We start from the raw sequence: 20,120 nt of genomic DNA on the forward strand, positions 1-20,120 counted from the left end.
AGAACAATTTATTGTGTACATTTACTGTGAGAAGGATGGGAGGAGGCATTACCAGACACCCACACTGCAAGTTCCTGAAATACAAGTGCCAAAGGAGCTGTTGGAAAAGGAGCCTTGTTTGCAAGTCTTATCAAGAGAATGGTGTCAAAAATACACTGAGATAATAAGTTTAGATACAATTCAGTGCACACAGACCCGCCCAGAGCCCAGATCCTGTCATTTTGGGAGCAGACAGCACAAGGAATGTCATGAGCAAGTCCATCAGTGTGCTGATGCCAAGTCCAGCTGAAACACCAGGCAGGAATTTGGCCTTCAGAGTTTGTTTTTCTCACTTTAGTGGTACTCAAGAAATAGCTGTGTCAAGAAAGAGCCTCAGGGAGAACACATTTTGCCCATATATTAGAATTTTGACTGTCACAAATAGAGTCTGAAGTACCTTCTCAGAGAAGAAAAATTTACAAGTAGCTTCATTCGGGGAATATGAGGCTGCTGAGAAGAATGAAAGCAGAGCTGGGCATGGGCTCTTGCAAACCTTAACCCTTGGAATTGTCCTAATTCTCAAGGGCCCTTCAGTGGAAATTTTTAAGTGAGTTTTGATAGCATGAGGTGGTATCAGAGTCTTTATGTGAGGAGCTGCAGCATCACTGTGTAACCTGGGCTAGTGGAAGGTGTCCCTGCCCATGGCAGGGGCTGAAAATGGATGATCTTTAAGGTCCCTCCCAACCCAAACCAGTCTGGGACTCTGGGACTCTATTTACAGCCTCTGCTAATAGACCCAAAATGATTCAACTGATGAGTTTCCCTGAAGGTTTTGAAAGTAGCTCATAGAAAAAAATCTGTACCATTTCTTACCCCTTTTTCTGCTGACAGTGATGGTCCCCTCAGTGCTACCAGAGCGGGTCAGGTGGTTCCGAAAGCCTCATTGCTCCGGTTGTACTGCAGTTGAGTCTCCCACGTCCTGGGACATCCACAGACCTGATGGACAAAACACAGTTAGTTCATCTCTTATACCACTGAAGGAGTCACAGCACTGAGCTGCCCCCGAGCTGATCCTGCTGCAGTAATTCCAAACTCCTGATCCTGATCTCCCTTCCAAAGGTTTTACAACACCAAGAGGTTGTGATTGCACCAGATACCAACAGTTTGCATGCAGGGACCATCCCTCTCCTCCTCTAAATTCAATACAATCAGATGGAGCAACCAGGTGTCCTGGATATTTTTAGATTCCCTGGTTGTGTTGCTTTGCTGTAGATTAATAACCTGCTGCTCATGCTGTGCTGGAGCTGTCCCTGTTCAGAGTCGGGAGGGGTTTATTATTTAAAGCATTGCTCACAGAGATGAAAAATCACTGTGAGGGAAGGAAAGGTTTGGGAGAGTGTTTTTTTTCCTTTGCAGTTGCTGTGGCTGAATGTCTTTAGTGGAAAGAAAATAAAATGTCATCATAACAAGTCTGGTGAAATCACCTGACACTTGTGTCCACTTCCAGCAGAGTTTAAGAAGGGAACTGAAGAACACACAGTTTCATTGTTGCTCTTGGGAGTGAACCGAATGCATGAACAAAGAGCTCAGACGGGGAAGTTTCTTCTCTTTTCCAGTGAATAGCCAGGAGCAGGTTGTGACGATTCTCATGTTCAAAATTATTCTACAAGATTCTTTGTGTTTATTGCCTTTCAATTCTAGCCACACTTCTTGTTTTTAAAAATCTTATAATTAAGTGGCCTGGTTTGTACCCCTAGAATTAAAACAGTCTCCCTGAACATCACAAGCCATGCTCATATAAATTTTACTTGCTGCCTAAACTTGAGAAAACAGACATAAATCTGACTTTCACAAAGAGATGAGTTGCTGAGAAGTCCCTGGCATGGACATTCATGGAATGGGACTGTGAGGGAAGGCTGAGCAAGGCCAAAGCAAATGTGTTTACAGTCTCCAACAAACCTCTGTAGATCAGGTTTTGCAGTGTGTGTCTGTCACTGCTGGGGGAGAACAAAGCCTTCAAACCTCGCAGAGCCTGTCCCTAAGGACACAGAGCTGTTCTCCCTCACCCTGTTCGCAAGTGGGAAAGTTGTTTCCTGGAACTCTTTTTTACCAGCTCCCATTGCACCTTGGGCTCCCAGTTGGATTAAAGCTCTGCATGGATGAATGAGTTGATGACTGAGAGCTGGGAATGATTGTCTTCCCCCTGGCATTGTCTTCTGCCTGACTCTGACACCTCAAAAAGATAAGAGATCATGTGGAATTAGCTCCAGAGCAAGGCAGGTGCTCTGTAAGGATCCGATATTCCTCTGGTGTAAGACGTGATCTGCAATCCACCAGTGATCCAGTGCATTCCAGAACCTGAATAGAATTTTCTCTGCAATCCGAACATGTTCCAGGGTCTTAAACTCTTTGTTGCAGCACACAAAGCCCTGACCCAGTCAAGCCTTGTTAGCAGTGGCAAATTTATTCCTAACTGCTTTTCTCTGATGCAATGGAGTTGTTCTTTTTTTGAGACAGGCCTCAATCCATGGTGACAAAGGGTGGATTATCTGCCTCTCAGCAAGCTGTTGAAACCTATCTGAGGGAATTCGGATGTGGGGTTAGGGAACCTATTGAAAAAATGCCAAGAACTGTATAATACAGGAAGGAGAGCAGGGATGGTACTGAAATGCAGAATGGTATTTGGATGTCACAGCATCTGGAGAGCTGAGATGGTGTTTGGCAAGTGACAGAGAGGGATATAATTCAGGACTGGAGCCAGACTCCAGTTTTCCTTGGCTGCAGAGAGAATTTCCTCTGGGCTTTTCCCCTGACATACTCAGAAAATTGGTTTTTCCCATTTGTACTGAAGTTCAGACTTCAGGATCTCTGCCTGCACTGTGTGTGCACAGTATTTTAGTGGGAAAATCAGCTCGACCTTTTCCTGAGGCCCAGCTTTCATTCATAGGTAAACAGAGGGGCTTCTGGAGAGAGCTTCTTGTTAGGCAGCAAATTAATGAGGGATGTCCCTAGGGCTTGCTGGGCGAAAAAATCCTTTAGGATCCCTCTATGCTGTCGCTCCTAAAGCCTCCTTCTCTATGTTGTGCTAATCTGTGGGTTTGACTCTCTTGTTTAATTAAAGTTCTAATCATCTTACTCATACTTCATTTCCCACTGTAAATAAAAGGAATTTTAGGCTGCACTTTGCTTTTTTCTTCCAAGTGGCTGAGTAAATTTGCCCTTTTTTTAAAAAGTGACCGATTATTTCATTGTGAAATTGTGCTTATCTTGACAACATGGCTGGCCTGAGTCATCCCACTGTGAGGGGGAGCAGCCCAGGGAGCACAGAGGGACAACTGCAGGTTGTTTGTCACCAGCAATGTGGGGAGATCTTAAACTCTGAGTGACAGCAAATGGCAGCAGGATGACTTGGTACTTCCACACTCAAAATCCAATATAGTTTGGTGAAATCCTTGGTGGGTTTATCTATAGGGACAGTAGCAAATTTCAAAGGAAGGCAGACTGAATGTGGATGTTTATGCTAAGGGCAGCCCACTCCTACCTGCTTCCAGAGGGGCTCCCTGACTTCCTGTCCTAGTTAGAACAGCTGGGACTGATTCATCACTGGATGGGTGTAGCCCAAACCTGTGTATTCTATAGCCTTCCATGCCATTTCCCAGAAACTGTTGTCAGTAGAGGCCTGCGAGGTGGGGGGATGTTCCTGTCCTCATGCCCTTTTATGGAATTCCCCACTCTGAGGGAAGGACTGAGCATCCTTTTATGGAATTCCCCGCTCTGAGGGAGGGACTGAGCATTCCTACCTGAGCTGGAGAATATATAAACCTGGAGTTTCAGAACCTTTCCACCACTTGTGGGATCCAGGGGAGGACTGCAGCTCACCACTCTCAGCCAGACTGCAGCTCACCGCTCTCAGCCGGACTGAGACCACCACCCTCAACTGAACTGTAATCACCACTTTGGCCGGACTGCAGCAGCTCTCCCACCGGCAGGTTTTCCCCCTCTCCCTTTGCTTTGGACCCAGGGGGGGGCCCAGGGAGCACCGCTTTGTTTGTGCCCCGGGGTGCTGGGTTGTACATTTGGGCTTTGTGGGTTAGGGCCAGTTGCTTGTCCGTGTGGTCGTACTTATTGTATTATTTTATTAAATTGTTATGCTGACTTGCAATCTCTCCTTTGAGTTGGGTTGGTTTCCCCTGCTGGTTAACTTTTAAACCAGCACACTTCCCAAAGGCAGTTGCCTACAAGCCACATTTGCCTGTTCCAGCGTGCAGTGGTTCTGAGTTGCAGTGTGCTTTGTTAGGTTTCATTTCCAAGGAATATCATCATCCCAGAACTTCCATCCCATCTCTGTCCACCGCTGAGAGGGTCAAAATGGCTTTAAGAAATAAGCTGGAAAAAAATATTGGAGAAGAGTGAAGGGGCAGAGAGGGAAATAACAATCTTACCAATAGTGTTTTCCCCAGGCCTTGGCATTCCAATGGCTCTACTCCTCTCTCCATTCCCTGCTGTTTTTTACCCAGATCTGCCTGAGAATGTGCAAACACCAGAACCAGCTCTGTACAGTTATCCAGCACCAGAAGACCCATCCATGTTCATCCAACCATCCATCCATCCATCCATCCATCCATCCATCCATCCATCCATCCATCCCAGTTACTACCACACTGGTTCATGTGATCTTGTTCCAATATCCCAGCCCCATGTGGATAGATTGGCTGGTTTTATTCCCAAGCACCCTGCACCCACAGGATCTTCATGTGGGGCTGCTGCAGGGAACAGTCTTTTCAAAGCCACCTCTTTAACTGATGTGTCACAAGATTGTTTTAGCTGGAGAGCAATGGAAATGCCATGGGGAATGGTGGATACCATTCATCTCTTCCTGTTGAGCTGATGCTGTGCAATGCCAAAGCCCTGCCCAGCACCCACTGGAACATCCGTTACAGCAGGAACGTGGGCAGATGAAGCAAGAATATTTCTACGGTGAACTGGAGAAAGAATATGTACTTGTCTGATAAAGTACTCCAAGGAGCCTCTAAAAGCAAACTTGACAGAGGGCACTTTGTCCAGCAGCTCTTTGCACTCTCAGCTACCAAGAAGTGATGACAAAAAGTCCACAGTGTGAAGAAGCACAGGCCTCTTTCATGCCCTTGGACAAAAACCAATGGAAGGGGAAGAACCCATCTGACACTGGGAACAGAGAGTGTTTATCAGGTGTAGGTCTGTCCTGCCACATTCACTTACCCACTGCTGACCTGGCACCATCACCCTCAACTCATGGTGAGACCTCACTTTGACTGTGACATCACCCACCCCCAGGCAGAGCCTTGTTCCCCCTGGATAAATCCTTCCAGTCCAGAAGGGCTGGTTTATACTCACATTGTGAGCCAATAAACACTGACTAACATTTCTCACTTTCTCCCCCATTTGTCTTTAACAGGAAACCTCAGAAGGGAAACACAACAAACCCCCAGGTAGTTCCAGGTGGGGAACTTGGGCACAGACATCCCACTATTTCCATTGACTGAGCCAATTGTGTTTGAACAGGCAGGAATGTTGGTTACTTTCAAGGGAAAAAGCTTTGGAAGAGTCAGGTGTGTCCTCACACTCCATTAACAGTTGGATGAAGGTGTAAGAGGACAGACAGAAATGTGGAGAAAGAGTCCCAAAAGAGAGTCCTAAGAGGAGTTTTGTTGTTATCTTAATAAGATACTTAATAGAAAACTTAGCCTTTACACTTAAAGGCAGAATTCTTCTTTACACTTAAAATAATCTGGGCAATTAACACTTTGTCATGCTAATGAGGCCATCTACCTTCTAGGTGCAGAGGGTATCATGTATTTTATATCAACAAACTAAGGCTGGCTCAGAACCTCATTAGCCCTGAAGAAACCAACACTACAAAGTAATTTCTTCCCAGTTTGTTTGCAGTAGAAATCTTTCCTCTTTCTTTTTTCTCTTTCCTGCTGAACCCAAGGTAGGTACTGAAAGGCCACAGCAATTCAGTTGCTCATCAGCAGAGCAAACCTGTGTCTAGAGCTCATATTTCATTCTCCTGGACCACCTCAGCTTAGTCAATTCTTTACAAGGTTAAATGAAAAACTAAAAGATGCAGCAAAGCAGAAAAAAAAAAAAAAGACCTTTCATCGCAGGGATGAAGAAGATTTTAACTGAATAACAACAAAAAGTTGAGGAAGAATCCAATAAGGTTTCTTTCCAAAGAGATGAAAAGCGGGTTTTTATTCTGTTCAGATTTCAGGGCCTGTGTAACAAAGCTCATCGGGAACATTTGTTTCACTTAACATTTGGAAAGCAAAGAGCCTCCCCTGGCCAGCTCACAGATAAGTCATTCCTGGCATGTCACAGTTCACCCCCTGAACTGTGCCTTTGGTGAACAGGGCTCAGGAGCCTCGGGGGAAAGGAGTATGATCAGAAAACACATCATAAAACATGATCATTCTGGAAACAAAACTGTACAGAGTGAAGAAAAAAAAATCCTAAACCTTAAATCCTCTTACCTGGATGTTCAAACCAATGTGTGACACTGATGTTCCTTCTTTTTTCATCAGCTCCCCTCCACAAGCCTATACAAAGCAGAACTGCTCAGTTTGCACCTCAGCTGTGCATCTCCCATCTACTCTTTATTCCCAAAGACTTCATTATCTCCCTTATAAATACTTCAGCCCTTGGCACATCTGGGATGCCAGACAGAATCTACCACTCTATGGCCTTGGAAGCTGTTTTGAAATTCCCTGGTCCCAAGAAATGCCCTTGCAGGGAGAATTTGCTGTTTCTCATCCCAGTCAGACACTCAGCCAGGTGAGAAATGCTCTGGGAACATTTGTAATGAATTATAATCACCAATCACTCTGTGTTTTGTAACATTAAACTAAATACTTCACTGAACAAAAGTTTCAATCTGTCCAGGATGTTCATGTCCACAATTGCAAAGGAGATTCCCAGTGATCTTCCTCCCCGCCATTTCTCCAGCAGTGCAATCTGACGGAGACATTCCAGCCCGGGAATGAATAAATAAATAAATCTGTGTAATGATTATATTTGCCCAGCTGAGATCTTGTTCAATCTTATTGTTTTTGAAATGGAAGCCTAAAGTTTTTCATTTGCCTACATAACTGCTGGCCCAATATAATCTTAAGAAAATAAATTATATATTTCAGATGTCACTCCTTTCATTGAGAGTCCATGAGTGTTAGAAAACAAAGATTGTCAATGTAATATAGAGTTTTATTGCCATTTCTTTTGTTGAGACCATTGCTCTGGGAAGTGTTGAAGTCCTTTCTCCCTTCTTAGGCTGTTTTTAATTCACAGAAAGGTTTCAGCAGTGGCTGCATAATAAAATAAATACATTAGCATCTCAAATTTTGGGGTTTTTTTCCAGGCACCTTTGTCAATTATTTACAACCTCTTAAGGAAATAAAAGAGTCTAGTAACCAAAGTAACCAGAGTTACCTTTGTTTACCCCATTTAACCTGATGGTCATGTTTGTGTCTCCACTCTGCACAAAGCTGGTGCCACAGGTTCTGAGTGATGGCAATTTTCCTGTCTGGGCCATCTCCAGAGGTGGAAACTCCAAGTTTTCAACTCCCAGGCTCTCTCAGGCTCAGACAGACCATCCTGTTATTTCCATCTTGATCACATTTTCTCAAGACCTTCAGCTTTTCTTTTGTGGCTGCATTTGACCTTCTACACTCAGTGTTTCATGTTCATTTACTAAGTGGATGAGGCATCCAGTCTCTGTGTCAGTCATGCTGCTGTAAAATAGAATCACAGGGGAAAAAAGATCAAAAAAAGGTTGGCAGACGCCTCTGGAGGCCACCTAGTCCAATCTCCTGCTCAAGGGAAGGAATTAAGGTTCAATTAAGGTAAGTACAATAACTACCTACATTAGAAAGTCTGAGAGATGCAAGAGGAAAGAGGGCTGACACAAGATCAGCTGTTGGACCTGAGAATCCCAAAGCTAGTATCCCCTTCAGTAACTCTAATATCTCCTTTAGTGTGAATTATTTCATACTCTTCTGTTATATCTTTATTTTCTAACATGCAAGTTTGTGGATTTTATTAATTGCTTTGGGCTGCAAGGCTCAAAGCAGAGCAATTTAAAGGCAGAGAGGAAGAAAAGCAGCACAGCAATACAGCAGTGTGTGGCAGTGACAGTTTAATATGCACCAGCAGTGCAAGGCTGACCTGCCACCCCTCCTCTAATGCCTTCAGCTGTGCTTCACCAGAGACCATCAGCCTGAGCAATACTGGGTTTACCAATAACCAAGACTAGACTGCAGTTTGGAAGGCAGTAAACAGAGCTGTGGTGTTGGCTGTGGATGTTCTGACAGGCAGGGATTTCTCTCAGTCACTGTGTGTATCAAACCCCATCCATCACACTGGGAATCACTGACAGAGCACAGGGAGCATCCATGGGAAGGGCTGTTCTTCAGTTTGAAACGACTTGGGGTTTGTTATGATTTTCTTTTCTTGAACCATCTCTCCTCTGCTGTAGCCAAGGAGGGATGTGCACAAGGATCAGCTCCTGGGGAGCCACAATTCCAGAGGCTGATGGAGCTATTTCAGGCTGCCAAAGGTCATGAGGTGGGGTCAGTCCCTTCTCCCAGGTAACAAGTGCAGGACAAGAGGAAACAGCCTGAAGTTGTGCCAGGAGAGGTTTAGATTGGATATTGGGAAAAATCCTTCCTGGAAAGGGCTGTCCAGCCCTGGCACAGCTGCCCAGGGCAGAGGTGGAGTCCCCATCCCTGGAGGGATTTAACAGCCATGTGGATGTGGCACTTGGGGACATGGGTTAGTGGTGGCCTTGGCAGCACTGGGGGAATGGCTGGACTCGATGGCTTTAGAGGGATTTTCCACCCTAAATGACTCCGTCAGTCTGTGATTCTGTAAGCTCAGTTTAAGTGCCTGAATTGAAGGAGAAGCTGCAGAGCACAGGTTTTGTTCACAAGCTGTATGTGGCAGAAATGCCCTCAGAGTTTTCAGGGTGTGCTCTGAACTCTCTGTGTCAGGGGCAGGGAAACAAGGTGCCCACATGCAGTTCTGCAAACCCACCCCTGACTTGCACCAGCCCTTAGTTCAGTTTCAGGGCTCCACAGGGCACTGCAGTCCTGACCTAACTTGTCACCAGCCTTTCCTGGCAATATCTTCTTCTGGGGAGTTTGCCAAGCACCGAATCCTCTTCATCAGTGACACTTCTGCAGCTAGGAAAATATCACCCAGCTGAGAATAAAGTCTAATTCCTATATAACATATGCCTCACTCAAGCGCATCAAGGCTGGCTCTTCAGTCCTACAATCCTGCTTGTCTCTGCCATTTCTCTCAGCTCCTGTCCCTCCACACTGTCTGTGGAACAGGTTATTTCTGCCTGGCATTCCAGCAGAGCTCAGGAATTTGTTGCAGTAGCAAAGGGGAGCTCTGCTGTCAGAAGGTACTCTGTGAAATAAACAGAGAAATAAAACCTCATCCCAGAGTTTCAGCTTCATTAGAGCCAGTAAGTCCATACCCCAGGACAGGTGGACTCTTTCTGCACACTCAGCTGATTACATTAATTGATAGTTAAAGAAGGTTTCCAGACCAAACAGTGCCCTTTATTTCAAATATGCAACCTTGCTACTCTTTCAGTGGGGATATGATCCAGGGCTTGATCTGGGAATTGCACTGCTGGTTATGCAGGGGAAATTCGTATGTCATACATATGTTGATATCATGCAGGACAGAACAAGCTCCAGCTTGGTGTTGTTGCCTGGCTTTGGTCTTTCCAGATGGCTGACAGGAGAAAAAGGGGGTAAATTTCCATTGCTGGGACAGGTGAAAAAAGGTGAATGGAAAAGAATGAGTTATTTTTATCTTCTCTGTCAACTAAAAGATTTTAGACCAAATGTTCAGCTGATTAATCACGTTGAAAAGTTTTATTTTAGGTGAGAAACTGGCCCTTTCAATTTTCCCTTTGCTTGGGGGCATAAGTTAGTTGGCCTTGACAGTGCTGGGAGAATGGTTGGACCCCATGGTCTGAGAGGGCTTTTCCAACTTAAATGATTCCATGACTCCATGATCCTGAAAAAGGCCTTACAAGCCTCTTGGTGTGGATATTAGTTAAGAACACAGAGAGATGCTCTACAGGCAAGCTGTGCCTTCTGAAAAGTGGATCCCTTCCCTTCCCACCATCTCGCACCATGGGAACACATAGAAAATTGGGCTGTTTCCCTGGAATCCCTCTTAGGCTAGTGCTGGGGCTTTGTGTCCAGCTCTGCTGAACTTTGCCGACGGGCAGTATCTCTCCTTCCAAAGGAGGAAGCTAAACGTAAAAGCCAGTTTTATCCTCTGTGTGTATTCCACTGTCACTGGGAGCCAGAGATCTCTGGAATCCCGCAGGGGCTGCCAAGGCCGTGGTTTCCCAGTCACTGGCACCCTCTGGTGTCAGAGAACACGGGCAGGATTCGATTGCTCAGGGAAAGTCCGAGTTGGGTTCTTTGGGAGGAGTTTCTTTTCAGGCCTGTGCCACGTTGTTGCTGCTCTTTCCAAGTCCTGCTGGCACCTCTCCTGTCACCTGGATGATGTGTTGGGCTGTGTCTTGGGAAAGGGAAGATGCTGGAAAACAAACTAGACTGAAAAATGACAAAAAAAGCAGGCATGAGAACAAATATTTCACTTGTTTTAGATAATAGAATAAATTGCCATTTGGGGTTAGGTTCTTAATCTCACGTAGAGTTATGTAATCTTGCCTAAAGACAGTTTCTTGTGCAGCTCAGGCATTATCCCTGAAATGTCTGTGTGCACAAATTCAGGTGGGTATTTTAGTTGCATGTTCCTGTATTTTCCTGACCCTTGACTGAGTTAGATGTGCTTCTGTAACTGTGACTGAGATGCTATTTTAGATGTCTGAGATGGTAAGATTTGCAGAGCTGGATACCATCTCTTGCCCCTGGAATACACGGATGTCTGGGAGGGAAATGCATTTCTTGCAGTACCTCTGATGTAGGCACAGCAAAGATCAAGCTGGGAGTCATTGCTCTATGTACAACATAATAATACTGACATTTGGGGGGAGGAGATAGTTGGCAGAGTACGGAAAAGCCTTCTCGGAGAGGGCAAAATCAGAGGCAGATCTCAGTGAAAGTGTAGTTTCCAATTCCTAGCGCAGCCTGAGAGTATTCCCTGCTGGAATACATCAGCCACTGGAGATGTGAGTTAACCCTTCAGGACAGACACCTCTCAGATGGCTGGAAAATGAAGGGCAACAGTGGCTAAACTTCAAAGCCCCACTTTAAATTGCCCCCCCTTTTTTTTGCAGACTGATTATTTTGCATTGTATCAGAGGTCAGTGGGAAGAGAAGAAAGACTTTGAGCAGGAGACTAAAGTAACACATGACAGAGCTGTTCCATGTCTTAATGTCTGGGGATTTAGTCCCTTATCTCTGAGGCCAGCTGGGAAGAATAGAAGACTTTTCTTGGCATTAGATGAAAATTAAAACATCACTTATGAGAAATAATGGTCAAGCTGAAAGAGGTTCAGAGGTTGAGGTTTGGCTTTAATCAAGTATCCAGAAATACCAAAGCCTCTTCAAATGCTCTGAACCCCTTGGTAATGAAGGGGGCAAGAAGGACACCTTGCTTTTCCAACATTTTCTGTTGCTCCCTGGGCATAGGAATATAATGAAATGTGACCACTTTCTACTCAAAATCAATCAGGGAGGCTCTTGTTTTAATGGCCATGGAACAGAAATTAAAATACAGTAAAAATACAAAGTGAACTGAACTTTTCTAAGGTTCTCAAAAGATTTGGGTCCTGGGAGGGCACAAGTTGGTGAACTGTTTATCTTCCTCAAATGTTTCCCCTTGCCTAAATTCCAAGGGGGCAGTTTTACTGTCCATGCCTGTGGTTCAGTGCACTTCCCAGCTCCCTCCCCAGCTCCCTTCCCTTCCCTCCCCAGTTCCCTTCCCTTCCCCTCCCCTTCCTTTCCCAAACCTTCTCTTCCCAAATCTTCCCTTCCCTCATTGCTTTGTGTTCGCATAAGTGTTGTCAGGACATTTTAGGGGACATCTGGGTCCAAATCCGTCCCAGATGGTGACTCTGAGGGAAACGGAGAGCGTGGCACCAGGAGAAGATGTGATTCCTGTTGTATCATAGGGGCTGTGTCCTGTTTATCCCAGCCTTTGGGGTGGAGCTGTGATGGGAAACTGGAGCAACAAACAACATTCAGCTTCCCAGGGTTTGCTCACATGTTGTTTAGTGGGAAATCAGGATAAAAATCTGGAGGGAGGGAGTCTGCAGCCCACTCTCCAGGGTCTTCCCTTGCTCTGCAAGGCCCAGTTTCATGGTTTACAACCCGAGACATCCCTGTGCTGCAGTGGGATGAACCTCTCCAGTGCAATCCCAAACCAATGGATTAAAATGAGGGATTGGGAGCAGACGCCCAAGGCACAGGGCACAGAGGATAAAGCTAGAGCCCAGGGCAGGTGTGAGGGGCACGAGCCCTGCCAGGGGCGGGACTGAGGGCCCACACTGGGCGACTCCCAACTTTCCATTTGGCACAACCAGCACTGTCATAGAAAAGAAAACCCTTGCAAGACCCTCTCCAGATGTTCCCAGGATTGGAATTCGCCCATTCTTCGTGTCAGGCATGCTTATCATTTCTGTCACATCAATGGTTATCAAGGGGCAGTGTCTGCAGGGAAGTGTCAGGACAGACAACCACAAGAGACATCAGAATAACTTCATCCAAGAAACAAGAGCCATCAGAAATCTCTGAGAGGACTTATACCAAGAAATACCGGAGTCTTGCCCTGGACACCCAAATCACTGCTTCCTTTGTTCCAGCTCAGGTATCACACTGGCAGCTGAAAACCCTTTGGTGACAGAGTGCTTTTGGAAGAATTTCTCTTTGCTGGTTTGCTTGTTTTCCGTGTGTCCATGTACCTTTCCCTGGGACTCACCAAGATCTGAAACTTGGGTCCCAACCCTCCCTTTGCTGCTTCGCTTTGCTGCTCTGGAAGTTTAAAAAAAGACAAGGGATTTGGCCAAGCTTATCCCATCTTCTTTGCTTAAGAGAACTGTGAAGGATATGTTCCTGCATGAAATTATCTGGTAATTTTCTTGTCTTCATTTTCAGTGTTTCAAGTGTTCTTAGGGGAAGCACTGCCAGACTTTCAGCGTATTGTTATGGTTACCACCTTGATAAATATAACCCGATTCTGTCTGTTCTCCCCTCTCTCTGAGCCTTCCCTCCTCACTCCTTATTCTCTCTCCTATCAAGCAGAAGTTTCTTTTCTTTATTTTCAGCACCTTCACAGCCTTTTCCTCAACCAGTTTCCAAAATCTTCATGGCTTCTCTTCACCTTTTCTACCACCTCTCAGTTGCTCTGAAAATGTTCATTCCAGTTCCCTGCCAGAGCATAGAAAAGCCTCCAGCTTGTTCAAACTTCAGTGAAACTGGGGGTTTTTGCGCCTTCTGTCACTCTGATTGAGAGAAGGTCTTTGTAACTGCTCACAGATCCTCCTCCAAGGAGCTGTAGCTCACAACAAGTTGACCTCAGGGCTGATCCAGTCCTACTGTTCCATTGTACATCTCTATGGAGTCTATTGGCAGGGCAGGAATTATTTCTATATTATTTTCTGTATTATTTGATGCAGCACCTTGCACACTTTTCTTGTCTGACAGGTAATACACACACACACACACACAGAAATACAAATTAACTGGCTATTCCCCAGCCTAAGAGACACCCTGACCATGCTCTGGTGAGCCCAGATGCTGCAAACATCTGGAGTTAGGCTGATGAAGCAGGATTTGAGCTGTCCTGGTCCTTCTCAGTGATTTCAGTTCAGGTGTAAATGCCAAGTCTCTGGTAGCAGTGTTTTACACTTGCCTGCTGCATAAAAATTAAACAAAAAATAATAGTAAGAGCCCAAGGGTCAGAGACTTATCCAGTTCAGAGCTGGAGATTTTCAAAGCAGGTTTTCCTGTGAGATTCCAGCAATCCAGCCTTCTAATCCTTTAAACTCTGAAGCAGCTGCATCTCAAAAAAGAAAGAAAAACTCACAACTAAGGAACTAACAAAAATCTCCAGACTGGTTTGAAGTTCGAACACTTTGTGATTCAAGGTAGAACAAAGGTTTGGTTCAGCTCTTACAGCACTGGATTCTTGGGTTCCACCTGCAGTTGCAGCTCTGTTTGGCGCCACCTGGGCCTGAGCTTTATATGGACCAAGCTTGCCTGAGCTTTACAGGGATGGAGTTCACCTGAGCTTTACATAGAGCTCATCCTGATCCTTACACATGTAGAGCTCACCTGAGCTTTATATGGACGGAGTTCACCTGAGCTTTACATAGAGCTCATCCTGATCCTTACACATGTAGAGCTCACCTGAGCTTTATATGGACTGAGCTCACCTGAACTTTACATGGACGGAGCTCACCTGAGCTTTACGTGGGCTGAGCTCACCTGAGCTTTACATAGAGCTCATCCTGATCCTTACACAGGTAGAGCTCACCTGAGCTTTACGTGGATTGAGCTCACCTGATCCTCACACAGAAGCCACGAGGACTCCTCTCCTGAAAATCAGACTTATTGTATCTGAACAATATCTGAACAATCAGGAGCACTCAGGCAGAACAGCCGCTCCCAAAGCACCCTCTGGAAATCACCATCTCAGTGAGCTCTGCCTTCCCCTTTCCCACTTGGAATAGGTGGTTGGGGTCCTTAGGGAAGAGGGGTCATTGGGCTGGGCAGCCTTTTTTGACAGCAAGAAGGGGCTCATTCCAGAAGGGAGAGCCCAGCAGGGAACACAGGAACATGGAATTTCCTCCTCAAAATACCTGGGGTGGAAAGGTGCAGAAATGAGGCTGGGTCTTGAGGCAGGAGAAAAACAGAGCTGGAGTTGGGAGAAGAGGACAAATCACCAGGAGCAAAGTCAAAGTCTCACTCAGGGAACATTCAAGACCTGCATTATACTGAAGTCTGTTGGATATTGCAGGCTCAGCCACAAAATAATGCTCCCAAAAGGACTAATGGTGTTAAATCTGTGGAATGAGCTATCTCTGTCCTGTTCTCTTTGCTGAGGAGGCCAAGGGCCCCCCCCCCCCCCCCCCCCCCTTATTCCTTATTTCCCTACTCAGACAGGTCTGACTCTCTCTTCACCTTCAAGCCTCCCTCAATCCTACAATTTCATTGTAAAATCCTGATTCTGGGCACTGGTACCGCAGCTACAAACCGGGAAGTTTCCAGTTTGTGCTTTTAGAATAACGGGAATTTTTAATCAGCTTCCTACATAAAATCAACGAGGGGGAATGTGCATTTCCCTAAATAAGAGAAACAACCCTCACACTGAAAATAAAGACTTCTCTCTAAGGGCTATTTCCATGGTAACTGGTAAATTCGGAGCTCCAGCTGTGTTGGCTGCAGGAAAAGGTAACAGGGTTGTTTGTTGTTGTTAATAATGGGAAACCATCACCACTGTCCTGTCATGCAAAAAAAGCCTGGATTGCTTTGGTTTAAAACCTCCCCGAAGCTGGCAAAGAACGACCTTGCAAAATTTCACCCCCGGCAGCTGGAAGACTAAGATGAACAGAAGGAATGAGAGGAGAAAATGATTCATGATTTAACCTCGTTGTTCACAACTAGCATCCCAAGATATCCACGTGTCCCTTTTGATCCTGTCAAAATTCCAAGTGGGTCACAAGTTACATAAGTATGTTGTTATATATTGATTTTATACACAATTAAATATAAGCGTATACAATTTCATACGCGATTCTATGTCTGGTTTTGCAGTGGTTAAGGGAACATCACAGCACACAACAGCCCACGGCAAAATGCAGATGAAAGATTTTGAATTAGGAAAAAAAATACCCCCCAAAACCACACACACACAAAAAAAAAACCCCCTCCTCACATAAAAACACACCCACACATTCTGACCCTGAACAGGAACTCTCCGGTTGGTTTCCAAGAGTTTATCCCTGCAAAGTGAGGTGGTGGAGTCCCAAAATAATCCATGTTGTTAAAGGTGTGTGTGCAGAGAGAGAAAATCGGTAAGGGCAGCCAGGAAAGTGTTAATTTAGAAAGCAAGGAACACCTCCAGGAATCTCTTTGCATTTGAATCCCTGATTTAGCGGGGGGGGGGGGGGTGGGGGTGTGGGGGGGGGGGTGTGTCTTTATACTCTTTTAACCTGAAAGATGGGAGGAAATAATTGCATCCCTTCTCTTTCCTGAGGCACATTTGCTCCTGCTGAACTCTACACAGTGCTGAGCACTTGGTAAAGCCCAGCCGAGGCTGCTTTTCCTCATAACAACAAAGAATTCAAGTTAATATTTAGTCCGGGCTTAATAGGTTGAGCCTGTGAGTAAACTAGAATTTACCTTAAGGTAAATTCAGCTTTGGACTTGAAGTGTCACTTCAGTGATTTGATGGCATATCACTCACCCCTGGCTGTCTGGGAAGGCTGCTCGGGATTTTCTGGATCATTCCCATGGATTTATAGGATTAGGTCCCATGCACTCAGCCAACCTTATGCTTGCAGGGCTGAAATGCAGCAGGGCAAATGCACGTGCCAATTTGGAAAGGTCTCTAGATCCAGAGATTTCACTTAACAATTCTGAATCCAGGGATCTCTTTACCCATGTTTGCCAAAAAGCCAATTAAAAATGAGGCGTGAGAGGTGAGTGACTGGCAAAGGTGATGAGACTAATGTTGTTGGCATGTTGATTTATGACTCAACTGAACCTCCAAAATCGTTAATAAAGCATAAATGTGCAAGCTGTTCTCAAATATTAAACCAAAAATCAGCAGAAGAGAGATAATTCTGCACAAATGTTTCTAAAATTCGGGTCACTGGACAGCTTCTCTCTACAACCACCAACAGCACTCCTAAAAATTGTATGGGACCAGCTTTTGTGCACATTAAATATGTTTTGGAATCTTCAAGCCTCCAGACGTGGATCCTATTAACACACAGTTGGGAGAGGACTAAGAAAGACCCCAAATGGTCTGGTTTTATTTTCAGTTCAAAGCTGAAAAAGTCACTGCCACTCCCGGGCTGCTGCAGGTTCTTTGTAACACTGTAGGATTTTCCCGTGTAGATGAAACTTCTGGAGAGCTCAAAACAGACATTTTGTTCCCTGACACTCATGGATTGCACTATGTGTAGGGAAAGCAAAAATGCAAAAGAGCCTTTGGAATTTCCAACTCCAAAGACAGAAACTAGACCATCTTAAAGCTTCCAAGATGATTTTTTCCTATGTTTTTGGATTCAAATCTGCTTTATATCCATGTAATTCATTATCCATGTTAAACAGGTAAAAATTATCTTGATACCGGTTTGAACCAGCTACACCTCAGAGCCTGCTGGAAGCTGGTTAACCCTGGGTTTTCTTTCTACTCCAGAAATTTTATTTCTCACTTGTGACCGTGTGTTGTCCCCAGTCTCCCTCCTCTGACACTTTGGGTACTGATGAGATCCTGAAGGAATGAAGTTTTGGTACCAAGATAACCCTGGGCTTTCTATGAAGTTTTGGTACCAGGATATCCCTGGGCTTTCCGTGAAGTTTTGGTACCAGGATAACCCTGGGCTTTCCGTGAAGTTTTGGTACCAGGATAACCCTGGACTTTCCGTATCCCGGTTCTCTGCTGCTGACAGTGCCCAACCACTGTGCCATTCCCAGCAGGAACCTGCTCCCTGCGGGAATGAGGGAGGGAAATAAGGAAGGTGGAGGTGGAGGAGCCGCAAATGGTTTTCAATTAGTGGGTCCTCCTTTGTCGCTGCAAAGAGGGGATTAGGGGCAGGTCCCAGGGGGAGATAAAACCTCCTGGAGCGGGAGCTCAGGCAGTGCCCAAAAGGAGGGGGAAGAAGGGGCAGCTTGTTGCCGGTGCCCAGCGGTGCCCAGCATGGCTCGGAGTGTGCTCTGTGCCCTGCTGCTGGCTCTGGGCTGCGCCCTGGGCCGGGCGGGGGAGTATTGCCACGGCTGGTCGGGGGGTGCCCAGCGCTGGCATCGCGGCTTCCAGTGCCCCGAGCGCTCGGACGGCCCTCTGGCCACGCTGTGCTGCGGCTCCTGCAAGCCTCCGCTACTGCTGCTCGGCCCCCGAGAGCCGCCTGGACCAGGGCAGGTGCCCCGGGGAGCCCCTGCCCAGCCCCAGGACCCCTGTGCCAGGTGAGCTTTGCGAGCATGCAGAGGGAATGTCGGCTGTGCCTCCTTCTGTGCCACCTTCCCTTGGTGGCATCGGCCGGGTCCTTTCTTTTCTTTGTCCTCGCAGCTCCAAGCTGTCACCTCCGCGGCAGAAAGGGTTGGAGTGCTGGCACCCTTCGCTGGGAACAGGGAATAACTGTGGGGTTCACTCAGAAGGCTTTTCTGTCAGTCCTGCTCCTAGAAAACCCTCTAAACTACTAACAGAGTGCAGTGCGAACACCTCTGGTGTTCATATCCCCGTGGAATGTGTTGCTGACCTATTATGGGTTGGACTCGATGATCTGAGTTCTTTTCCAACCTAGTTGATTCCGTGATTCTGGATGATTCTATTAATGCATGTGCTCTAAGTAACATATTTAACTTCAGTTCTGGCTTGTATCCCTCAAACCCAAACTGTGCAGGCAATGCAACCCCAGTTTAAGTGCTAACTGTAAAACTCGGCTAATTTCTACTTCATTGCACACGAGTGACCAGCAGCTGTGTCGTCTGAGTTCTGGAAGAGCTCTTGCACGGATTAACGACCGGGGTTATAGGACTGACCCTCTGCATTTTGAGCTTTCTCAAGTGACCTGCTGTAACAATTCCCAGTGTCTGATCCTGCTGCAGCAAAAGAGTCGAGAGTGAAACCACTCTGGGCTACCCCCTGATGCAAGGAATGAGAGCAGAATGCCCGTGGATGATTGTTCCTAATGCCTCTTTACCATTGCAGTGCCAGTGTACCTACCTTTCCTCCTCGTCTGCTCCGTCTTCGTGGCATTTGTTGTTGGCGGCGCCTGCGTTGGAATTTGCTGCTGCAAATACTTCAAATCCCGAGCTGAGGGGCAGCAAAGTGGGCTTGCACCCGGCCAGACTTGGCTACTAGAGCCTGACGTTCCTTCTGGCCTCCCCAGCTCTGCCCCCAGGGGCTCCCTGGGCAGCGCCCGTCCAAGCAGCATCTGCACGGCTCTGCCTCCACCCCTCCCTGTCCTCGGGCTGGCTCAAAACCCTCGGTTCTTCTCCCCTCCATGCGCCAGTGCACAGCTCTCACACCCTTCCCATGCTCTCCACAGGATCCCAAGGGATCACACGTCAGTCCTGGCTCCAGCATCGTTCCTTAAAAGAACAATTCATGGACATGGTGCTGAGGCAGCTCTTGAAGTGGCACAAGGTAAGCCAGGGATGTTCTCAGCAGTTCATGTCTGACTGCCACTCACAGCACTCATCTGCATCTGCCTCACGGTCATCATGACTGTTTTGGGACTGAATTGAGGACTTGGAAATATTTGGTGCTACTAGGAAGTGCATCAATTTTGGCTTTTTACAACTCTGAAGGCACCATTTCAGAACTTATTTTAGCTTCTTGGCGTTTTCACTTGTATTATTTTAATGCTACTGAAAAAGGGAAGATTCTGAGCCCTGCATACCTGCTCAGGGAACAACTGGAGCTCCAAAACTGAGTCCCACCCTCCCCTGATCCTTTCATGCTCTGGGGGACATGTCAGAGGACTTGGTTTCAATTCCTGCAGCTGAGGACAGGGAGGTGCCTCAGTGGAATTATTAATTGTGGACACCCAAGAGCCTGCACAGCACTGTGCGGGAGGACTGTGCTTAACCTGCATGCTTGGACCAGTCAATTGATGGTAAAACACTGCCCGTGGCTGGGCTGCCCCCGCTGGACCCTCAGGCAAGCTGTGCTGCTAAAGGAGCAACTTTTAGCCCAAATTTCAGTGATATTTACATTTTGTACAGATGCTACATGAAGATAATAAAACAGTGTATGTGTTGATTCCTCTCTTCCAGTGGCTTAGCAGTGGTTTTTTTTCCTTCTTTACATAACTGGACACTTCCAGTGGCTGAAGAATTAAAGGGGAAGGTAAGAACAAATTAAATTCCAGCCTGCTTTGGCTTCTTGTTGGGATGCAGGATGGCTGAGCCATCCCCTTCCCAGCAGGACACTGAGAGGAA

The 20,120-nt window shown here is 46.3% G+C and overlaps 1 protein-coding gene across 1 annotated transcript; it reads left to right on the top strand.

The window, feature by feature from the left end:
- The first annotated feature begins 17,877 nt into the window (after window positions 1–17,877).
- Window positions 17,878–19,912, top strand: LOC113956101 (protein shisa-1-like). Its single transcript, XM_027662298.1, is given in 3 exon segments — window positions 17,878–18,045; window positions 18,047–18,140; window positions 18,886–19,912. Coding segments are annotated over 3 exon segments (735 nt in total). The 3' UTR covers window positions 19,359–19,912.
- The last annotated feature ends 208 nt before the right edge of the window (window positions 19,913–20,120 follow it).

Source organism: Corapipo altera, unplaced genomic scaffold, assembly GCF_003945725.1.
Source record: "Corapipo altera isolate COAL_440 unplaced genomic scaffold, ASM394572v1 326, whole genome shotgun sequence".
Classification (NCBI taxonomy): Eukaryota; Metazoa; Chordata; class Aves; order Passeriformes; family Pipridae; genus Corapipo; species Corapipo altera.